General features: G+C 41.3%; 1 protein-coding gene across 1 annotated transcript in view; it reads left to right on the forward strand.

The window, feature by feature from the left end:
• Positions 1-22,900, forward strand: part of LOC110168344 (tensin-1-like) — a 349,684-nt gene that overhangs the window by 160,175 nt on the left and 166,609 nt on the right. The window contains exon 5 of the mRNA XM_055153272.1: positions 10,839-10,880. Within this exon, the coding sequence (XP_055009247.1) occupies positions 10,839-10,880 (42 nt within the window). The remainder of the gene's footprint in view (positions 1-10,838; positions 10,881-22,900) is intronic.

Below are 22,900 nucleotides of genomic sequence, written 5' to 3' on the forward strand. Positions count from 1 at the left end.
GGTGGTCTGGTGGTTTGGTGGTTGGTGGTCTGGTGGTCTGGTGGTTTGGTGGTCTGGTGGTTTGGTGGTTTGGTGGTCTGGTGGTCTGGTGGTTTGGTGGTCTTTTGGTCTGGTGGTCTGGTGGTCTGGTGGTTCTGGTGGTCTGGTGGTCTGGTGGTTGGTGGTTGGTGGTCTGTGGTTCTGGTGGTCTTGGTGGTTGGTGGTCTGGTGGTCTGGTGGTTCTGGTGGTTTGGTGGTCTGGTGGTCTGGTGGTCTGGTTTGGTGGTCTGGTGGTTGGTGGTTTGGTGGTCTGGTGGTCTGGTGGTTGGTGGTCTGGTGGTCTGGTGGTTTGGTGGTTTGGTGGTCTGGTGGTTCTGGTGGTCTGGTGGTCTGGTGGTTTGGTGGTCTGGTGGTTTGGTGGTCTGGTGGTCTGGTGGTTTGGTGGTTTGGTGGTCTGGTGGTTTGGTGGTCTGGTGGTCTGGTGGTTTGGTGGTTTGGTGGTCTGGTGGTTTGGTGGTCTGGTGGTCTGGTGGTCTGGTGGTTTGGTGGTCTGGTGGTCTGGTGGTTTGGTGGTCTGGTGGTTTGGTGGTTTGGTGGTGTCTGGTGGTCTGGTGGTCTGGTCTGGTGGTTTGGTGGTCTGGTGTCTGGTGTTGGTGGTCTGGTGGTTTGGTGGTTTGGTGGTTGGTGGTTGGTGGTGGTCTGGTGGTCTGGTGGTCTGGTGGTTTGGTGGTCTGGTGGTCTGGTGGTTGGTCTGGTGGTTTGGTGGTTTGGTGGTTGGTGGTTGGTGGTGGTCTGGTGGTTCTGGTGGTTTGGTGGTTTGGTGGTCTGGTGGTCTGGTGGTCTGGTGGTCTGGTGGTTGGTGGTTTGGTGGTTTGGTGGTCTGGTGGTTTGGTGGTTTGGTGGTTTTGGTGGTCTGGTGGTCTGGTGGTTTGGTGGTTTTTGGTCTGGTGGTCTGGTGGTGGTGGTGGTGGTTTGGTGGTTTGGTGGTTTGGTGGTCTGGTGGTCTGGTGGTCTGGTGGTTGGTTTGTGGTCTTGGTTTGGTGTTTTGTTTTTTTTCTGGAAGGTCAGTGACAAATCCAGACCCTCCACCGGAAAAGTGACACAATGCAGCTTTAAAAACTGTAATGAAGGTTTTATAAATGACTCAGTTGTGTCTGTGTTGAGTTTGTCACAGTGCAGTGTTTATGTTGGTGTCACTCCTCTCCCCACCCTTGTCTCTCTCTCTCTATTTTCCCAGTCTTCTCTTCTGTCTTCTCCTCCTTTACCTTCCTCTCTCTCTCATCCCGCTCTTCCCTCTCTCTTTTCCCTCATTCCTTCTCTTGCCCCTTTACCTCTGTTCTTCTGGACAGTGGTTGTATCAATAGTCAGGGCCTGGACAGCTTCTCTCTCTCCTTCATCCACCTCTCTCATCTCCGTCCTTCACTTTCTTCTCTCCGTCCTTTTCTTTCCTCTGCTCCCTCCATCCCTCCCTCCTTCTTCTCCTCTCTTTTCACTACAGTAGTTGTATATTCAGCTGCCTTTGTCCTGGACATTTTCTCTCCGCTCTCCTCCTTCTCTCTCCTCTCTCTTCCCTCTTTCTCCTCTCCTCCTCCCTCTCTCTTTTCACTACATTAGTTGTATATTTAGCTGCCTGTGTGTCCTGGACAGTCTCTCTCTCTCCTTCTCTCCCTCCCTCCTTCTCTCCTCCCTCTCCCCTTCTCCTCCTAACCCTCTCTCTTTGCTGCGTGTGTGTCCTGGACAGTTTCTCTCCTCCCTCCCTCTCCCTCTCTCTCTCCTCTCCTCTCCCTCCTCTCTCTCTCTCTCTCTCTCCTCCCTCTCTCTTTTCTCTAAAGTAGTTGTATATTTAGCTGCCCGTATGTTCTCTCTCCTCCCTTCTCCCTCTCTCTCTTTACCTCTCTCCTTCCTTCTCTCCTCCCTCTCTTTTAGCTGCCTGTCTATCCTGGACAGTTTCTCTCTTCTCTCTTTCTCCTCCTTCCCTCTCCTCCTCCCTCTCTCTTTTCTCTACAGTAGTTGTACATTTAGTTGTCTGCGTGTTCCAGATAGTTTCTCTCTCTTCTCCCTTCCTCTCCTTCTCTCCCTCCCTCTCTCTCTCTCCTCCCTCTCTCTTAGCTGCCTGTCTATTCCTGGACCCCCTTCCTCTCTCTCCTCTCTCTTTCTCCTCCCTCTCCCTCTCTCTCCTCCTCCTTCTCTCCCTCCTCTTTCTCTCCTCTCTCCTCCCTCTTTCTTCCTTCTCTCCCCTCTCCTCCTCCCTCTCTCTTTTCTCTACAGTAGTTGTATCTTTAGCTGCTTGTGTGTTCTGGACAGTTTCTCTCTCTTCTCCCTTCCTCTCCTTCTCTCCCTCCCTCCTTCTCTCCTCCCTCTCTCTTAGCTGCCTGTCTATCCTGGACAGTTTCTCTCCTCTCTCTTTCTCCTCCCTTCCCCTCTCTCTCCCTCCTTCTCTCCTTCTCTCCTCTCTCCTCCTCCCTCTCTTTTCAGTACAGTAGTTGTATATTTAGCAACCTGTATGTTCTGGACGGTTTCTCTCTCTCCTCCCTCCCTCTTTCTCCTCTCCCTCCTTCTCTCCCTCTCTCTTTCCTCTACAGTAGTTGTACATTTAGCTCCTGTATGTTCTAGACTGTTTCTCTCTCTTCACCCTTCCTCTCCTTCTCTCCCTCCCTCTCTCCTTCTTCTCCTAACCCTCTCTCTTAGCTGCCTATGTGTCCTGGACGGTTTCTCTCCTCCCTCCCTTTCCCTTCCTACTTTCCTCCCTCTCCCCCTCTCCCTCCTTCTCTCTCTCTCCTCCTCCCTCTCTCTTTTCTCTACAGTAGTTGTATCTTTAGCTGCTTGTGTGTCCTGGACAGTTTCTCTCTCTCCTTCTCTCCCTCCCTCCTTCTCTACTCCCTCTCTCTTAGCTGTCTGTGTGTCCTGGACGGTTTCTCTCCTCCCTCCCTTTCCCTTCCTACTTTCCTCCCTCTCCCTCTCTCCTCCTTCTCTCTCCTCCCTCTCTCTTTTTCCTCCTTCCCTCCTTCTCTCCCTCTCCTCCTCTCTCTCTCTTTCCTCTACAGTAGTTGTACATTTAGCTGCCTGTATGTTCTGTACAGTTTCTCTCTCTTCTCCCTTCCTCTCCTTCTCTCCCTCTACCCCTCTCCTCCTTCTTTCTCCTCTCTCCTCCCTCTCCCTCCTTCTCTCCCCTCTCCTCCTCCCTCTCTCTTTTCTCTACAGTAGTTGTATCTTTAGCTGCTTGTGTGTTCTGGACAGTTTCTCTCTCTTCTCCCTTCCTCCTTCCTTCTCTCCTCTCTCTCTCTTAGCTGCTTGTCTATCTTGGACAGTTTCTCTCCTCCCTCCCTCTCTCTCTCCTTCTCTCCTTCTCTCCTCCTCCCTCTCTTTTCAGTACAGTAGTTGTATATTTAGCAGCCTGTGTGTCCTGGACAGATTTTTTTTTTTTTTTCGAGGGAAACTCCCGCTCTCAGCTCTGGCCCTGAGTCCCCAAAGAGCAGCAGCCTGTAATTTAGAGGCTGAGTCAGATACACCGTGTGAGCGTGCACGTGTCTGTGAGCGCGCACGTGTCTGTGAGCGCGCACGTGTCTGTGAGCGCGCACGTGTCTGTGAGCGCGCACGTGTCTGTGAGCGCGCACGTGAAAGGCTGTTACACAGACTCTCCCGACGCAAAGGTTAATGCTGAGAATCCCTGTGTCTGTGTCATCAACTCTTATCAATTTCAACTCAATTTAACAAAATAAAGGCGCGGTCGTAATTTTTATTAGACTAATCATAACTATTGTGTAACGCAGACATGTTTGGGCCTTTGTTTATGGTTGCTAGGTAACCGTTATTGAGTTATGTCTGCGTATGTCAAGTCTGTGGCCCAACCGGGACGAAAAATGATAAAGTTCACCAAAATGACAAAACTAGAAAAACCTATGCCTTTTTCTTTTTTTGTGAAATGTTGAATATAATCGTGTTTACTGTGTGTTCGAACCCACGTCACACACGACATAAGACATGCTGTAAATGAATAAAGGCATTTTATTTTAACCAGTGAGCGCCTTGGGTTTATTGCATCTTTCCACGTCACATAAGCACAAGACGCAAGACTCAAACTCATCAATAACCACTGGAAAGTCTTCATGAAAATATGATTACTGTGTTTTTTGGACTATGAGTCACACCAGACAAATGTGTAATGAAAAAGAAAAAAACATATAAGACTACGTTCAGACTGCAGCCTGAAGTGACCCAAATCTGATTTTTTTGCCCCTATGACCTGTATCTGATCTTTTAATGACAGTCTGAACAACACAGATCCGATTTTTTTTTCAAATATGACCCAGGACACTTGCTCCTAAAACCGATACATATCTGATCTTTTGACATGTGACTTCAGTCTGAACGGCCAAAGTGCATTTACCCGACCTACACGTTATCAACAAGCCACAAACGTCACTATTCTGCGCTGAAGTAGGTGAAAATTGTTAATGAACTCCTGTGTCACTGAAGTGAAAGCACATCACCACTCACCACTCTTGGCTCCGTCTCCACATCCACACGTTCCTTTCAACGGACGTTGCTGCCGCTGTCCCACAAAACACCACGACCAAAAACCTCGTCCTTCTCCTTCTCAATCTCCTCCTTAAAACAAGTAAGTTGTTCATGTTCTGGCTCCGGTACGAGAGGAACTTTAAAATCTCCAGGTGCTCAATGCTCACGTCCATGTTTGGACAACTTCTGTAAACACAGAGACGCTCGCTGCGGTTGACGTCGTCGTGTCTCCAGTGCACATGTGGGACACTTTTGGGCCGTTTAATGTTCACACTGGAGTCACATACAAGTCACATTTAATTGGAAATGTGAACGACCTCGCAAAAACATCGGATTTCACACAAAAAAAAAAAAAAAAATCTGCACTGAGCATTAAGTCCTGCAGTCTGAACGTAGCCTAAGTTGCACCTGACTATAAGTCGCACTTTTTGAGGGAAATTTATTTTGTAAAATCAGAGACCAGGAACCGACATTTCCTGTTAATGTCACGTATGAACAGTTCTTCAGATAAACTATAACATAAACAACAGAACAGAACAAGTTTAACAAACTCTCCATCTCACTCCAAATCACTAAATCCATTCAATTCTTCATCCTCGGTGTCACTTCTGAACAACTCGGCCTCGACCTCCGGAGGTAAACAGAGCGTCACTTCCTCTTCTGTGTCGCTGTCGTCAGACTCAGCATCAGTTCCAGTTAGAATTATTCGGGTCTTTCTGAATCTCGACAGGATGGTTTCAGTGTCACTGAAGTTCCAGACTTTGTCCATCCATCCAGTGACTTCAGGAAAGTTTCATGGTGCATCCTCCCGGTGTCACAAGTTTCTCTCTCACTCCAAACTTTCTTTCTGCTGCTTGATTACCATTTTCTGCTGCAGATTTCCCTGTTTGTAATCTGCAAAATCTGATCTTCTTTTTGGGGGCATTCGTGTTCAGTTTTCTCAGTCGTCTTTATCAGTTTGTTTAAATGTTAAATTGTTCAGTGGTGCAGAAGTAATGCTGCAATCGACTGACATGATACAGACAGAACAGAGGCTCTTTCTGCAGGAGACATGTGCAGTAGAGTGAAGTGACAGTGGTGCAGGAGGAACAGGAGCAGCAGATACTCACACACAAGACTAGAACCTCTCAACGCTTCACTGTGAACATTTTAATATATAAGTCACACTGGAAACACCCAAACCATGAAAACAGTGCAACTTATTGTCTGAAAAATACGGTAACTGCACTAAATGTGTTCTTACTGACTTTTTTTGACCACTTTTTTACATATCGTCCTCTAAAACCCTTCAGTGTCTCTGGGTAAAACCACACAGGAACAGTGGACCTTTTGAAAACCTGCAGATCATAGTAAATCTACAGTCGAGTTTCAGATTAGTTTGTCCTACTAAAAACAAAGCTCCGTGTTGTACCTCAAGACAGCTGGATGCCCGGGAGCACAGGTGCATGATGGGAGTCAGCTGATGTGGTTTGGACCAAAGATTCAAAATAATGAGATACTTTATAAAGCTTTGTGTGTTTAATCTGAAACAGTCTTATTTTTATTCTGGCCCAGTGACTGTTGACCGTGTGTTTTCATCATTCATCAAATTTATAGTTTAAAGTGAGAAAAGTAAATGTTTTCTGTCAGATATTTAGATTAAAATTTAGATTTAGATTAATGTATGCACTTTTATACTTGTTCTGATAAAGCTCCAGATTATTCTAAAGATATTCAAGGAAGCTTCATTTCTGTTCAATCTGTCAATCATTCGTACATTAGTTTTTCAAAATAAAAGCAAAACAACTTTTTTCTTCATTATTTGTCTCCAAAAACAAATTGAAAAAACAGATGATGATTCATTTTTTTCAGTTTTCGATTTTGTGTTTAAATGAATAATGGAAAAAACGGATAATGGACTGAACCAGGACTAAACCAGGATTAAACAAGGACTAAACCAGGACTGAACCAGGACTAAACTAGGACTAAACCAGGACTAAACCAGGTCTAAACCAGGCCTGAACCAGGACTGAACCAGGACTAAACTAGGACTAAACCAGGCCTGAACCAAGACTGAACCAGGACTAAACCAGGATTAAACAAGGACTAAACTAGGACTAAACCAGGACTAAACCAGGACTAAACTAGGACTAAACCAGGACTAAACCAGGACTAAACCAGGACTAAACTAGGACTAAACCAGGACTGAACCAGGACTGAACCAGGACTAAACCAGGACTAAACCAGGACTGAACCAGGACTAAACCAGGACTAAAACCAGGACTAAACCAGGACTAAACCAGGACTAAACCAGGACTAAACTAGGACTAAACCAGGACTGAACCAGGACTAAAACCAGGACTAAACCAGGACTGAACCAGGACTAAACCAGGACTAAACTAAACCAGGACTGAACCAGGACTAAACTAGGACTAAACCAGGACTAAACCAGGACTGAACCAGGACTAAACCAGGACTAAACCAGGACTGAACCAGGACTAAACCAGGACTAAACCAGGACTGAACCAGGACTAAACTAGGACTAAACCAGGTCTAAACCAGGACTGAACCAGGACTAAACCAGGACTAAACCAGGACTGAACCAGGACTAAACTAGGACTAAACCAGGACTAAACCAGGTCTAAACCAGGACTGAACCAGGACTAAACTAGGACTAAACCAGTACTGAACCAGGATTAAACCAGTCTCAGTCCTGGTCTGGTCCAGTCTCAGTCCTGGTCTGGTCCTGGTTCAATCCTGGTTCAGTCCTAGTTGAGTTCTGGTTCAGTCCTGGTTCAGTCCTGGTCTGGTCCTGGTTCAGTCCTGGTTCAGTCCAAGTTGAGTTCTGGTTCAGTCCTGGTTCAGTCCTGGTTTACTCCTGGTTTAGACCTGGAATCGTTATCTGTTTTGTCATTTAGATTTTATTTTCAATCAATGAATGACACACGGAAAAAAAGTCACTGATTCTGTCAGTGACTTTTTTCTTATCGATTCCTGCCCAAACGAGTATCTAGTTTCGATTAGGGACGCCCCGATCTGAGACTGGGATCAGATTTTGCCGTTGATTCTGAATAATGTGCTGAATCGGACTTACAAATCGCTGTAATAAGACTGTCCAGTGCGCGGGACGTGTGTTTAGAAGTCTTGCGTGGACCTTTACTCAGCTGATGTGGTCCAGATGTTCTTCAAACCGCACCGACGTCCACCGACATGACTCACGCTTTTCTAGTCGAGAGGAGGACTGGCAGAGTGGTGAGCCCGTCTCCTCGTCTCAGTCAGGAGGTTGTGGGTTAGACTCCCGGTCCTCTTGTCTGTATAAGGCTTTACGCGCTCTGCTCTTGAACGGGGCCTGTCGCTCTGTGTAAATGTTTATTCTGGAGGTTATGGACGAGCGCCGCATGTTTCACTTCAGGAAACTCACGCGGAACAGTCGTTTTAAAGCCCACTGCGGAACATTACCCTTGTAGTAGAGAAGAAGAGATTCTTCTTGGGGAATTACCAGAATGACTGTTTCTCTAATGTTTTCAAGAATATTAAAGGTCCTATATTCACTGTTGGGCAAGTTACTTTGAAACTGTAATGCATTATTTATACCTATTACTGTCATTTCAAAGTAATTCGTTACATTATAATATTACTGCATTTAAAATGTAAAGTATGTAAATGTTTAAAATTGCATTACTATTGCATTACTTCAAGTTACTCTCACCAAAATAACTTTGCACTGTATATGGACTGAACCAGGACTAAACCAGAGCTGAACCGGGACTAAACCAGAAGTGAACCAGGACTAAGCCAGAACTGAACTAGGACTAAAACAGGACTCACTGTAGGGACGGGCTCGAAGGTGACCGCAGGAGAAATTTCAGCAACTATTTGCAGGGACCCGAGCCGGTGCAAGAGTCTGTTACAGCGCGTAACTTCTACCTTCCTTCAGCGTGTCCAGAAGTCCAACTTTTTGTGTGATGGTTGCATCTTCCTCTGCCTTTTGGGTGCGAGTGCAGGAGCCTTTGTCGGTGCAGAACGTTTCGTCGACGTTGTGGGTTTCGTCGGGGAGAAAACTTGCAACTTGCTAGAGATTGAACATGTATTTAAATTTGGCAGCTGAACACATTCTGTACTGTACTGTACAGGAGACAGGAGTCCCTTGGCCAGTCAGGACGCAGCGGGAGGAACACAATACGTGTTCATACAATGTAAAAAAAAACAAACAGGGCATGCAAAATTGCACAAAAAAAAAAAAAAAAATCTGCGAAACAGCGAGACCGCGAAAAGTGAACTGCGATAGAGGGAGAGACGAGTGTAAACCAGATACATGATTTTTAAAACATAAAAGATTGGAGATAAAGTCCACAGGAAGCAGAGTCACTATCACTAATCTGCAGCTTCACCTTGATCTTAATGTGTGGATGTAAACAGACAAACGTGAGGAGCTACGCTCACTTTTTTGCTTTAAAAGAACACTTCAAACTGAATTAATTGTTCAGTTTTGGGGACTTGATGTCATTATTGGCAAAGGACAATTTGTATGGATAATGTGAACGAGACGCCGCACTTAAAATTTATAACTTTACGAGAGGTGAGTTATCGTTATTTTCGGTATTTCCTGAGTTTGTACGTTGCGTCTATGTGTCCGTCACTTGCTCTGTTTTATTGGCTGTTGCCGTAGTGTTGCTGATGTTTGGTGGTTACGATCTGACAGAGCAGCTCAGAGTCACACACACGAGGAGCACAGCAGCTTCAAAATTGCACATGAAGACACAAAGTCAGCTCACTCCTTCCAGAACTCTGGGAGAAGAAATGGCAGCCAAAATCAGGCAAATTCTCCTGTAGTGTGTAGCAACCTTAAGTCTACAGGCCTTAAGTCAAGTTACAGGTCAGATCTGTGGAGAGGGAGTCCACCCATAGTACAGATGTATGCTTTTCAAAGAATTTCTGAGCAATAAAAACACCTGTGATGAATCTATGCAAGAGATAGATGACTTTAATGCAAAGCTATAACATCTTCATGAGACAAATAAGTAACAGACCTTCCACGAGAAAAGTTAGAATGTCGTTACCTTTTCAAAAACAGACCTGGAGTTGTGTTTTGTTTCATTCACACACGTTTGAGTAATCCAAAGCTCAAAAATTCCACCTGGGGATGTCATGAAGCCTTTTTACTTTTGTTCAGTAGGCAAAAAAGCGACAATTCCAGAGCTAGAATTATCCAAATGATTCAAGTGAAGTTGTAGAGAGTTTAAAATAATAGTGGAGCACTTCCTGTATTACCACATGACACCACAAGGTTGAAGGTGTTTCGGTTTATGAGAAGAACTCATCTTAAACTAGTGTTGTCACGATACTACAATTTCAAACACAATTTCGATACTAATACGGAAGCCAGGAGGGCTCATAACACACGCAAACGCCACAACAAATACAAACGCACATGTACAACGCAAATGTAAATGGCACAACACAACAAAAAGAGCCACATTGGACGTGACCGCAAGACTCTTATTTTAATGCAAACGCCACAAGAAATATAAACACCACAACACAACAAAAAGCCACAACAGAAGTGACTGCAGGACTCTTATCTTCCGATGGACCAAGCGACAGGACATCGATCCTGGCCACAAAACAATAAATTACTTTTCCTCATGTTTCCAACTTCATTCACTTCTCCGTTACTTTACTTTCCACATTCTTGTTCTTTTTCAAATTTTCCCATTCACTTCCCGCTTGATTCTTTAACGCTTCGCTTGGTTCGTCAGAAAATAGAGTCCCGCGGTCTCTTCCGCTGTGGCTTTTTGGTTTGTTGTGGCCTTTTGGTTTGCATTTGTGTTGTGACTTTTTGTTGTATTGTGGTATTTGTATTTGTTGCGGTGTTTGCATTAAAATAGAGTCCCGCAGTCACTTCCGTTGTAGCTTTTTTTGGTGTATTGTGGCTTTTTTTGGTTTGTTTTGACTTTTTGTTGTGTTGTGGCGTTTGCATTTGTGTTGTCACGTTTGCGTTTGTTATGGGCCCTCCTGGCTTCCGTACTAAGGAATAGACTCAATACCGATTCCGATACCACAGTGACAATGAAAAACACTCTTTCTTTAGACAATATACAGTAATTTTCAACTTTAAATGGTAGTACTTTTTGTTCTATTCCCATGTGCTCTTATACTTTTTCTGATCCAGCTCAAGATCATCAGGAAAGCTTAATTTCTGTCCTGTCAGTGTGACTTTTGTAGCATCAATACCTGTGAAAAACGAAGATGTAGTTTCTATACTGGTTTTAGTATCGATCAGTATCTGATTTTCGATATTTTGGCAATATTCTCTTAAACATGTAGTGAGTCTAACATCTTGTGTTTCTGTGTTTGAACAGGCCCCAAGTCCAGACCTGCAGCTCAAACATGTAGATACAATGGTGAGTCTCATTCATTTATATTCACTGTTTTTACTTGAAGTTGCACAACGTTACTTTCTGGTTGGGGGTCCATCACCTGCTTGTTTCTTGCTTGGATATGTCATTGATCTACCTGGAATGTTCCGCAGTATAACATTAAACAGCTCTACTTTACATTTATCCAATAACAGGTGGTTTTACAGCTCAAAAAGACTTCGAAAAACATACATTGTGACTGTGAGCGGGGTCACCTCTCCGCAGATCTGACCTGTAACGTTGTCTGGTTTGGTCTCCATGAAGGTAGAAAGGTTTAATACCATACCGTGGAACATTCCAGACAAAGCAACAACACCTCCATAGAGAAAAGCGTTTGAAGGACTCTCTACCAGAAAACTTACACAATGCACCTTAGGAGTTCCGTATTATACAAAATGGGTTCTTGTGGGCATTTTTACCTCCTCAAAAACACACCTGGAGTTGTGTTTTGTTTCATTCACACATTATTATTCGTCTGTCCACATCTCCAAAGCTCAAAATGCTCCGTTTCACCTTGTGATGTCATGATATTTCAAAAGAGATTGGCAATTCCAGAGCTGAAATCAACCAAATGATTCTACTGTAGTGAAGGTGTATGGAGTTTCAAAACACAGTGGAGCACTTCCTGTATTACCACATGACATCACAAGTTGGAACTGAGGTTTTAGGTTTGAGAGAAGAACTATAAAGTCTAAACGTGCAGGGTTTGAACAGAGATCAGAAAACAGCGTCAAATGGGCCCTTTAAAAAAAAAAAAAAAAAGTTTTGGAAGTATAAATATTCCAGACGTTTTGAATTAGAATATTTCATGAATGGAATAAACTGAATAAAAAAGAGCTGAAATGGAAATAATTGGGGGAAAAAAATTGGCAAAAAAAAAAATCAAGTTGAGAAATTCAAATTGAAAACATTCAGGTCAAAGTTCACTACACATTCTGTTACTATGGGAACTTGCTAACACCAGGGGGCGACATGCTCATAGAGGCCAAAAAGCAGAAGAGATCTGTTTATCATATCATGTATCAAAAAACAAACAAACAAAAAACACTATTATGTTTATTATTTGTCTCCAAAACCAAAATGAAAAAAAAAAAAAAAAAAAAAAAAGATAACGATTAGATTTTTTTCAGATTCCGATCTTACGTTTAAATGATGGAAAAAAAACAGAAAAAAAAAAAAAAAAAAAAAAAAAAAAAAACAGGACTGAACCAGGACTGAACCAGGACTTGAGACCTGAATGTTTTTGATCAGAATTTTTCAACTGGATTTTTTTTTTTTTTTAAATCTGAATTTGGCAACTTGAGTTTTCTTTTTTTTTTTTTCCTGATTTTCACAACTTGAATTTCTCAACTTGATTTTTTTCATCTGGATTTCGCAATTTGATTTTTTTTTTAAATGTATTTATTTATTTAAATATTAATTTCTCAACTTGAATTTCTCAACTTTAAATCTGAATTTGGCAACTTGAGTTTTTGTTTTTTTTTGGTTTGTTTTTTCCCCCAATCTGAATATTACAACTTTTTTTTTTTTTTTTTTTCAGAATTTTTCAACTTGACTTTTTCTTTTTCTTTTTTTTTTTTTTTTTTTATTTGGTAACTTTATTTGTTTATTTAGTTATTTAAATCTGAATTTCTCAAATTGATTTATTTTTATTTTTTTATCTGAATTTGGGAACCTTGATGTTTTTTATTATTATTATTATTATTTAATCTGAATTTCTCTATTTGAATTTCTCTACTTAAATTTTATCAGTCTGAATTAAAGATGCTGAAAAGTAACATATTTCCCACCTATCACATGTTAATGCTTTTTTCCCCAAGTTATTTCCATTTCAACATTTTTAATTCATCATGAAATGTTCTAATTCAAAACTTCTGGCACATCATTACTTCCATAAAAAGTCATGTTTATGTGTTATTTTTTAAAATTTTGAGCATGTCCCAATCAGGAGCAGACGACCGTTTTGTACCCAGCATTTATAACGCCTCCTCTGAGCTCCAAACCCACCACACCTCTTTCGCTGAAGCTCACGAAACTAAACAACTCTTTCGAAAAACTCTGGGACAATTTCCTGTATTGTATTTGTCGTCTGGTGTGTGAAAAAAAGCAACATTGAGTAACTTTAGTTTGCGAAACCACCCAGTGTCCGGTAACCACGGTAACCACAGCAACCACAGGACCCAAATACGAGCTCGATTTGAGAAAGAATTCGGAGCGCGTGCTGATTTTGGCTTGGTTTTGTTTTGGGACGCTTTGAAAACACACCACGCCTCGGCTTCATATAGACTCATTCAGAAACATAAGCAACATTCCTCAGGACAAAACTGTTTTTTTTTTTAAACTATTTTTAATGTGAGGGTGGGAATTAAAGGAGCACTGTGTAACTTGTTTGTACCTCTGTGTACTGCCTGCAGATAATTATAAAGCGTTTTAGTGTCTGATAATCAGGAAGTGTGTGGTAGCATGCTAGTTGTTGGTAGCTATAGTCTAGGAGAGTTGTGAAAAGTGACTATAAAATTATTGCGGTGAAAAAGTAGGGATCATTTTCGACTACTGCAAAAACTAGTTCTGATTTTCACGTTTTTAAGACTACTATACTACTACTACTGCTACTACTACTACTACTAGAGGTATGACTACGACTACCAGTACCACTACTACTTCTACTACTACACTTACTACAACTATTACTGCTACTACTGCTGAATACTGCTACTATGACTACTACTACTACTGCTGATGTTACGATTACTACTAATATTGCTACTACTACCTCTACTGCTACTAGAAGTATGACTACAACTACAACTACCAGAACCACTACTACTTCTACTACTACAGCTACTACAACTATTACTGCTACTACTGCTGCTGCTACTATGATTACTACTACTACTACTGATGCTATGACTTTTACTGCTACTGCTACTACTACTACTACTACTGCTGAATGCTACTATGACTACGAATACTACTTCTACTACTGATGCTACTACTATTATTAATACTGCTACTACAGTACTACTACTACTACTGCTACTACTACGAGCAGTACGATTACAACTACCAGTACCACTACTACTTCCACTAATACGGGTACTATAACTATACTGCTACTATTGCTGAATACTGGTACTATGACTACTAGTACTACTGATGCTATGACTTTTACTAATACTGCTACTACTACCACTACTACTACTGCTACTCCTACTAGCAGTAAAACTACAACTGCCAGAACCACTACTACTACTACTTCTACTACTACAGCTACTACAACTGCTGCTGCTACTACTACTAGTACTGCTACTATGACTACTACTTCTACTACTACTATAACTACTACAACTACTACAACCACTGCTACTACTGCTGTTCTTCTTCTACTACTAGTAAAACTACTACTAGTACTAGTACTGCTACTACTACTACTACTACTGCTACTCCTACAAGCAGTACGACTACAACTACCAGTACCACTACTACTTCCACTAATACGGTTACTATAACTATACTGCTACTATTGCTGAATACTGGTACTATGACTACTAGTACTACTGATGCTATGACTTTTACTAATACTGCTACTACTACCACTACTACTACTGCTACTCCTACTAGCAGTACAACTACAACTGCCAGAACCACTACTACTACTACTTCTACTACTACAGCTACTACAACTGCTGCTGCTACTACTACTACTAGTACTGCTACTATGACTACTACTTCTACTTCTACTTCTACTACTACTATAACTACTACAACTACTACAACCACTGCTACTACTGCTGTTCTTCTTCTTCTACTACTAGTAAAACTACTACTAGTACTAGTACTGCTACTACTACTACTACTACTACTACTACTACTACTACATAAATAAATTAATTTGAATAAAACAAAACACAACTCCAAGTTTTTGAGTAGGTAACAACATTATAACATGGATTAAATGTGCACTATGTAACTTTTCGGTTGCGGGTCCGTCACCTTCTTGTTTCTATGGAGATGTCACTGCTCTATGTAGAATGTTCCACAGTGTGACATTAAACAGCTCTACTTTACATTTATTCAATTACAAGTGCTTTTATAGCCCAAAAATACTTCGAAAAACAGACATTGTGACTGTAAACGGGGTTGCTTCTCCACAGATCTGACTTGTAACTTGGTCTGGTTTGGTCTCCACGGAGATAGAAAGGTTTAAAGCCATACTGCGGAACATTCTAGACAAAGCAAGAACGTCTCAGTGGACGTTTAAAGCTCACAATAGTCCCATTTTGTGTAACATTTATGGCCTTTAAACTACATGAAACTAAATTTATTCATAATTTAAAACAAAAATATCACATCTGTCAAAGTGGAAAAGTCCTCAAAATGTCGCCCGTGACAGGAAGCTGAACCCAGAATAGTTTTGAAAGCGGAGGAGCGTGCCATGCTACGCCCTCCGCTACAGTAATTTCATTCACTATTATTTGATTACTAAAAATATTCTATTGCAAAACACTGCGAGCTTGTCCTTAAATGTACCTTGTGTTTCTTTAGCTCAGCTCTGAAACATTTCCAAGTGAAATTAAATCCAAAATATATCTTTGTAACCCACCGGTGTCCAAAAACTGCACTGCAATTACTATTCTAAACCGTCCTATACAACAGTTACTCCAGTGTCCCAATGTTAAACACACATCGTTTCAAAACCAAGACTAATCCCGCTCTAAAGATCCACCTCGGAACTTTACTTCTGGAGATTCGGACGCAGTAAGGTTGTCAAGTGTGATGGTACTTCCTGGTCCAAGGCACGACGGCTCATTGAAAATATGAGACGTGTTTTTTGTTTGTTTGTTTTTTTGTTTTCTTTCATTAAAGTTACACAAAATTGACTCTTGTGAGCTTTAAGTCTTAGTTAGAAGTTATTACCTCCTCGAAAACAGAGCTGGAGTTGTGTTTTATTTCATTCACACATGTTAAACACACATCGTTTCAAAACCAAGACTAATCCTGCGCTAAAGATCCACTACGGAACTTTTCTAGTGGAGATTTGGTTGCAGCAGGGTTGTCAAGTGTGATGTTACTTCCCGGTCCAAGGCATAAGTCATGTTAGAATGTTATTACCTCCTCAGAAACAGAGCTGGAGTTGTGTTTTGTTTTACTCACACATGTTTGAGTAACTCTTTATTATTCATCTGTTTACATCTCCAAAGCTCGGGATGCTCTGTTCCACCTTGTGATGTCATGAAGTGGTAGTTTTCAAGTTAACAGCTACTGAGGTGTAACTACAAAAATCACAGTTTGGTACGCACTTCCGTTTTGAGGTCATGGTTTGGTTTATTTACCGTACAGTATGGGAACAAAATGCATAACTATTTGTGGTTTTATTACACCAATAATTAGTTTTAACTTTATACAAATAAGAAAATAAAATAAATGCAAAGTGCTGCTTGGTAAAACTAATAAGTTAAATAAAAAAAATCTCAAATAAGCAACAATGTATGAAATATTATTTAAAAAAATAAATAAATTCCTTGTAAAAAAAAAAAAAAAAGTAAAGTGCAGCACTAACAGTTCCAGCATGAACTTTTACTTTACTTTTGGCCGAAAAAAAAAAAAAAAAAACTTGTCCACATTATCTACAGTAAGTAAAGATCTAATGCAGTTACAATGTCGAAAATGTTCAATGTTGAAAATACACTTTCGCCAGGGACAGAGGTTGGGGGTATGAGGGAGCGGAGATTTTGTGCCGTCGAAAGGCGTAAGTGAAGACCGGGGCGTGACAACCTGTAGTTTTGTGAGGATTTACGTGTTTCAGAGGGACGTAGTCAAGGCGGGGGGTAATTGTTGTCAAGGCGGCCGCACTAACTATAAAGCTATAAAACTATAAAGTCTTCCTTGTATCTGCACATGTAGTGGCAGAATGTAAACACACACAAATTGCTCAAACTCACTTGCAGTGTTGGGAAGGTGACTTTTAAAATGTATTCCCCTACAGATTACAGATTACACACACCAGAAAGTAGTTTGTAACGGAATCCATTAAATTACTTAAAGGGAGTAACGTAATCTGAATACTTTGGATTATTTGATTTGCTGTAGAGAAGCAAAGACGAGGAAATCGTAACATAAGATGTTTTGTCTGTTAAAAGAAAATAAAAAGCTCAGACTTTACTGAACCGTATTAAAAATAGTATTGATAGAAAAGGAGACACGTCCAGACAGTATGTTTTAGACCTGGTTTAGACCTGGTTTAGACCTGGTTTAGATCTAGTTTAGACCTGGTTTAGACCTGGTTTAGGCCTGGTTTAGATCTAGTTTAGATCTAGTAATAATCTAGTAGTAATAGGAAAATACCACTGTGTAATCCATTTATTTAAAAAAAAAAAGTAACTGTAGTCCAATTACCACTCACTGAAACAGTAACTGTAACTGAATACAGTTACTCATAATTTGTACTCTGATTACGTAACTCCGGTACATGTAATCTGTTACTCCCCAACACTGCTCACTTGTGAAACGGTTCAGCATGGCACAAATACATGTACCATTACACCCGTAACAGCTACATTTACCTTTAGTTCAGTAGAGATCGACATTTCCAGAACTGAAATGATCCAGATGATTCTAATGAAGCCGTATAGAGTTTAAAAACACAGAGAAACACTTCCTGTATTACCAAATGACATCACAAGGTGGAACAGATATGAGTTTTTTGATATTACATATGTGTGAATGAAACAAAACACAAGTGCAGCTCTGTTTGTGATGAGGAGACATTAGAACGCAGATCTCTGTCAGTATAAATAAATACAAGTGAAGTGATGAATATGACGAGTGTGTGGAGCCAATTTCCAAACAAATAACGAGAAGCTTCAACATGTGTGGATCACGAGTTTGGAGACGTGTTCCAAAAACAGTCAAACTCAGGGATCTAGAATTAAAGATGTATTCTGTCACTTTCCTGGTGGTGGGCGGCGACCTGCTCGTCTCCATGGAGATGTTATTGTTTTTCCTGATGTGTGCTGCAGTAGGACGTCTATTTTTCTGACCAGCTACTACAACTATTACTGCTACTAGTGCTGCTGCTACTATGACTACTTCTGTTACTACTACCACTACTACTACTGACACTGCTCCTATTACAAATACTTCTACTACTCCTGCTACTACTACTAATACTGCTACTATGACTACTACTTGTACTACTATTGATAGTACTATCAATACCACTACTGCAACAAGTAGTACTACTGCTACCATGACGACTACTAATACTTCTACTCATACCACAACCACCGCTACCACTACTACTAGCAGTACGACTACCAGTACCACTACTTCATCTACTACTACAGCTACTACAACTATTACTGCTTCTACTGCTGCTGCTGCTACTATGACTACTTCTATTACTACTACTTCTACTACTGACACTACTACTATTACAAATACTTCTACTACTACTACTAATACTGCTACTATGACTGCTGCTTCTACTACTATTGATAGCATTATCAGTACTACTACTGCTACCATCACTACCACTACTACTAGCAGTATGACTACAATTACCAGTACAACTACTTCATCTACTACTACAGCTACTACAACTATTACTGCTACTACTGCTGCTGCTGCTACTATGACTACTTCTGTTACTATTACTACTACAGGTACTACTACTGATACTACTACTATTACTAATACTTCTACTACTCCTACTACCACTACTGCTATAAGTACTACTTTTAGTACTTCTACTACTGCTACTAATACTGCTACTATGATTACTACTTCTACTTCTACTAATACTGCTACCACCGCCACAACTGCTACAACTACTACAGCTACTATAACTTCTACAACTACTACAACCACTGCTACTACTGCTGTTACTACTACTCTTTCTCCTGCTCCTCGTACTACCTTCTTCTACTACTACTACCACTACTACTACTACTACTACTACTACTACTACTACCACTACTACTACTACTACTACTACATAGATAACAGGTTACTACTGTACTACTACTACTACTACTACTACTACTACTACTTCTACTACTACTACATAGGTTTACTACATATGTGTACTACTGCTTACTAACTACTACTACTACTACTACTACTACCACTACTACTACTACCACCACTACTACTACTACATAGGTAATGGGTTACTCAAACATATGTGTACTACTGCTACTGCTACTACTACTACTACTACTACTACTACCACTACTACTACAACTACATAGATAACGGGTTACTCAAACATGTGTGTACTTCTACTACTACTACTACTACTACTACTACTACATAGATAAAAGGTTACTCAAACGTGTGTACTACTACTACTACCACTACTACCAGTACTACTACTACTACATAGATGACGGGTTACTCAAACATGTGTGTACTACTACTACTTCTACTACTACTACTACATAGGTAATGGGTTACTCAAACATATGTGTACTACTGCTACTGCTACTACTACTACTACTACTACTACCACCACTATTACTACTATATAGATAACAGGCTACTCAAACATGTGTGTACTACTACTACTACTACTACTACTACTACAACTACTACTACAACTACATAGATAACGGGTTACTCAAACATGTGTGTACTTCTACTACTACTACTACTACTACTACTACTACTACTACTACTACTACTACTACTACTACTACATAGATAAAAGGTTCCTCAAACATGTGTACTACTACTACTACCACTACTACCACTACTACTACTACTACATAGATGACGGGTTACTCAAACATGTGTGTATTTCTACTACTACTGCTACTACTACTACTACTATTACTACTTCTACAAAAACAAAACACAACTCCAAGTCTGTTTTTGAAGATATATGTCAAATATATGTCTACAGATACATTTAATGCTATACTGTGGAACATTCCAGACAAAGCAGTAACATCTCCAGGGGGATAAGAAAGTGTCGTTCCGGGCTTTACTCCATAAAACCTACATCGCGCTGCGTGAAAAAAGCTTTAATGATCAAAAAGTCCGTTTACTACAATCTATGACCTTCCACTTAAACCGCACCTCCCCGTGTATCTCCGCCGGTCAGTGAAATGCATTGTGGTCCTCGGTGTGTTTGGCCACGCCCCCTCGGCCCTGGGGCAGTGTGCAGAGCGGTCTTGTGACTGCATGAGGCCGCTCTCTCTCTTCTCTCTGCCACTTTTACTTCCAATCTGTTTAAAGTCGAGTCTGGAGAGCTTTTTCATTATGACGTCTGAATAATCAAGAGACTGTTTCATGTCATAAAGTCCAGAACAGATATTTTGAATAAGCAGCTCTTGACGTCAAAATAAGTCTGTTGTGTACTGTCTAAGTTTGATTGTTTGGTAATCAGGAAGTGCGCATTAGCATTACTGTGATCCTCTGGTTTCTGAAAGCTCTGAGAGACTCATCGCAGTGAGTAATTCGGATGCTCACAGATGCCAAGATTTTAAAACTTCTGTCAGGATATTCATTGTGTTTTCAGATTTAAGATCTACTTACTAGTTCTGAGATTTGTTCTAGTCTAGAGAGTTTATTTTAAGTAGTGTCGTAGTACTCAAGACCGGTCTTGGTCTCGCGGCCGGCCTCGAGACAGCTTTTTTACGGTCTTGGTCTTGTTTCAGACTCGAGCGCATTTGGACTCGGTCTTGTTTCGGTCTTGAAGCCGCTTGGACTCGATATTTTCTCGATATTGAAGGCGTTTGGACTTGGTCGTGACTCGGTCTTGAAGGCACTTGAACTCGGACTTGTCTCAATCTTGAAGGCACTTGGACTAGGACTTGTCTCAATCTTGATGGCGCTTGGACTCGGTCTTGTCTCGGTCTTGAAGCCGCTTGGACTCGGACTTGTCTTGGTTTTGATGGCGCTTGGTCTCGGTCTTGTCTCATTCTTGAAGGCGCTTGGACTCGGTCTTGTTTCAATCTTAAAGGCGTTTGGTCTCGGTCTTGTCTTGTCTTGAAAGCATTTGTACTCACTCTTTTCTTGGTCTTGAAGGCGTTTGTACTTGGTCTTATCTCAGTTTTGAAGGCGCTTGGACTCGGTCTTGTCTCAGTTTTGAAGGCATTTGGACTTGGTCTTGTCTCGGTATTGTCTCAATCTTGAAGGCGTTTGGTCTCGGTCTTGTCTTGTCTTGAAAGCATTTGTACTCGGTCTTTTCTCAGTCTTCAGTAAGGTGTTTGTACTTGGTCTTGTCTCAATCTTGAAGGCGTTTGGACTCGGTCTTGTCTCGGTCTTGTCTCAATCTTGAAGGCGTTTGGACTCGGTCTTGTCTTGTCTTGAAAGCATTTGTACTCACTCTTTTCTTGGTCTTGAAGGCGTTTGTACTTGGTCTTATCTCAGTTTTGAAGGCGCTTGGACTCGGTCTTGTCTCGGTCTTGAAGGCGTTTGGACTCGGTCTTGTCTCAATCTTGAAGGCATTTGGACTCGGTCTTGTCTCGGTATTGTCTCAATCTTGAAGGCGTTTGGTCTCGGTCTTGTCTTGTCTTGAAAGCATTTGTACTCGGTCTTTTCTCAGTCTTCAGTAAGGTGTTTGTACTTGGTCTTGTCTCAATCTTGAAGGCGTTTGGACTCGGTCTTGTCTCGGTCTTGTCTCAATCTTGAAGGCGTTTGGACTCGGTCTTGTCTCGGTATTGTCTCAATCTTGAAGGCGTTTGGACTCGGTCTTGTCTTGTCTTGAAAGCATTTGTACTCACTCTTTTCTTGGTCTTGAAGGCGTTTGTACTTGGTCTTATCTCAGTTTTGAAGGCGCTTGGACTCGGTCTTGTCTCGGTCTTGAAGGTGTTTGGACTCGGTCTTGGCTCAGTTTTGAAGGCATTTGGACTTGGTCTTGTCTCGGTATTGTCTCAATCTTGAAGGCGTTTGGTCTCGGTCTTGGCTCAGTTTTGAAGGCATTTGGACTTGGTCTTGTCTCAGTATTGTCTCAATCTTGAAGGCGTTTGGTCTCGGTCTTGTCTTGTCTTGAAAGCATTTGTACTCGGTCTTTTCTCAGTCTTCAGTAAGGTGTTTGTACTTGGTCTTGTCTCAGTTTTGAAGGCGTTTGTACTTGGTCTTGTCTCAGTTTTGAAGGCGTTTGTACTCGGTCTTGTCTCAGTTTTGAAGGTGCTTGGACTCGGTCTTGTCTCGGTCTTGAAGGCGTTTGGTTTTTGGTCATGGCGTTTTGTGGAGCAGTGGCAGCAACGTCCGTAGAAATGAACGTGTGGGTGCGGAGTCACAGCCAAGAGTTTTGGGATTGCGATGTGCTTCGCTGCTTCACTGACACAGAGTTCAGACACAATTTCCATATGACGAGAAGAACGTTTGTGTACATTTGTGACGTGTAGGTGGGATGAATGTGACCTGACCGTTCAGACTGAAGTCACATGTCAAAAGATCAGATATGTATCAGCTGTAGGAACACATATCCAAGTGTCCTGGGTCGCTGAAAAGACATTCAAAGATCAGATACTGGAGCATAGGGGCCAAAAAATCAGATTTGGTTCACTTCAGGCTGCAGTCTGAACCTAAGACGTGAAATAAACGTGTCACTATAAAAGAAGAGGACATGTTTTTCCACAAAATTGCAATCATTTTTCCGTTAAGTCCTTTTAGCAGCAGAACTTCTGAGGCAAATAAACTCGAGAGAATAAAATATCCAACCAAGACTACTACTACTACTATTACTAATACTGCTACTACTACTGCTACTACTGCTGAATACTGCTACTATGACTACTAGTACTACTACTACTGATGCTAGTACTATTACCAATACTGCTACTACTACTAGAAGTATGACTACAACTACCGGTACCACTACTACTTCTACTACTACAGCTACTACAACTATTACTGCTACTACTGCTGCTGCTGCTTCTATGACTACTTTTGTTACTACTACTACTACTACTGATACTAATACTTCTACTACTGCTGCTGCTACTACTACTAATAATGCTACTTTGATTACTACTTCTACTACTACTTCTACT

The sequence above is a fragment of the Boleophthalmus pectinirostris genome, unplaced genomic scaffold (assembly GCF_026225935.1).
Source record: "Boleophthalmus pectinirostris isolate CB_2022bp ecotype Guang Dong unplaced genomic scaffold, ASM2622593v1 HiC_scaffold_1, whole genome shotgun sequence".
Taxonomy (NCBI): domain Eukaryota; kingdom Metazoa; phylum Chordata; class Actinopteri; order Gobiiformes; family Gobiidae; genus Boleophthalmus; species Boleophthalmus pectinirostris.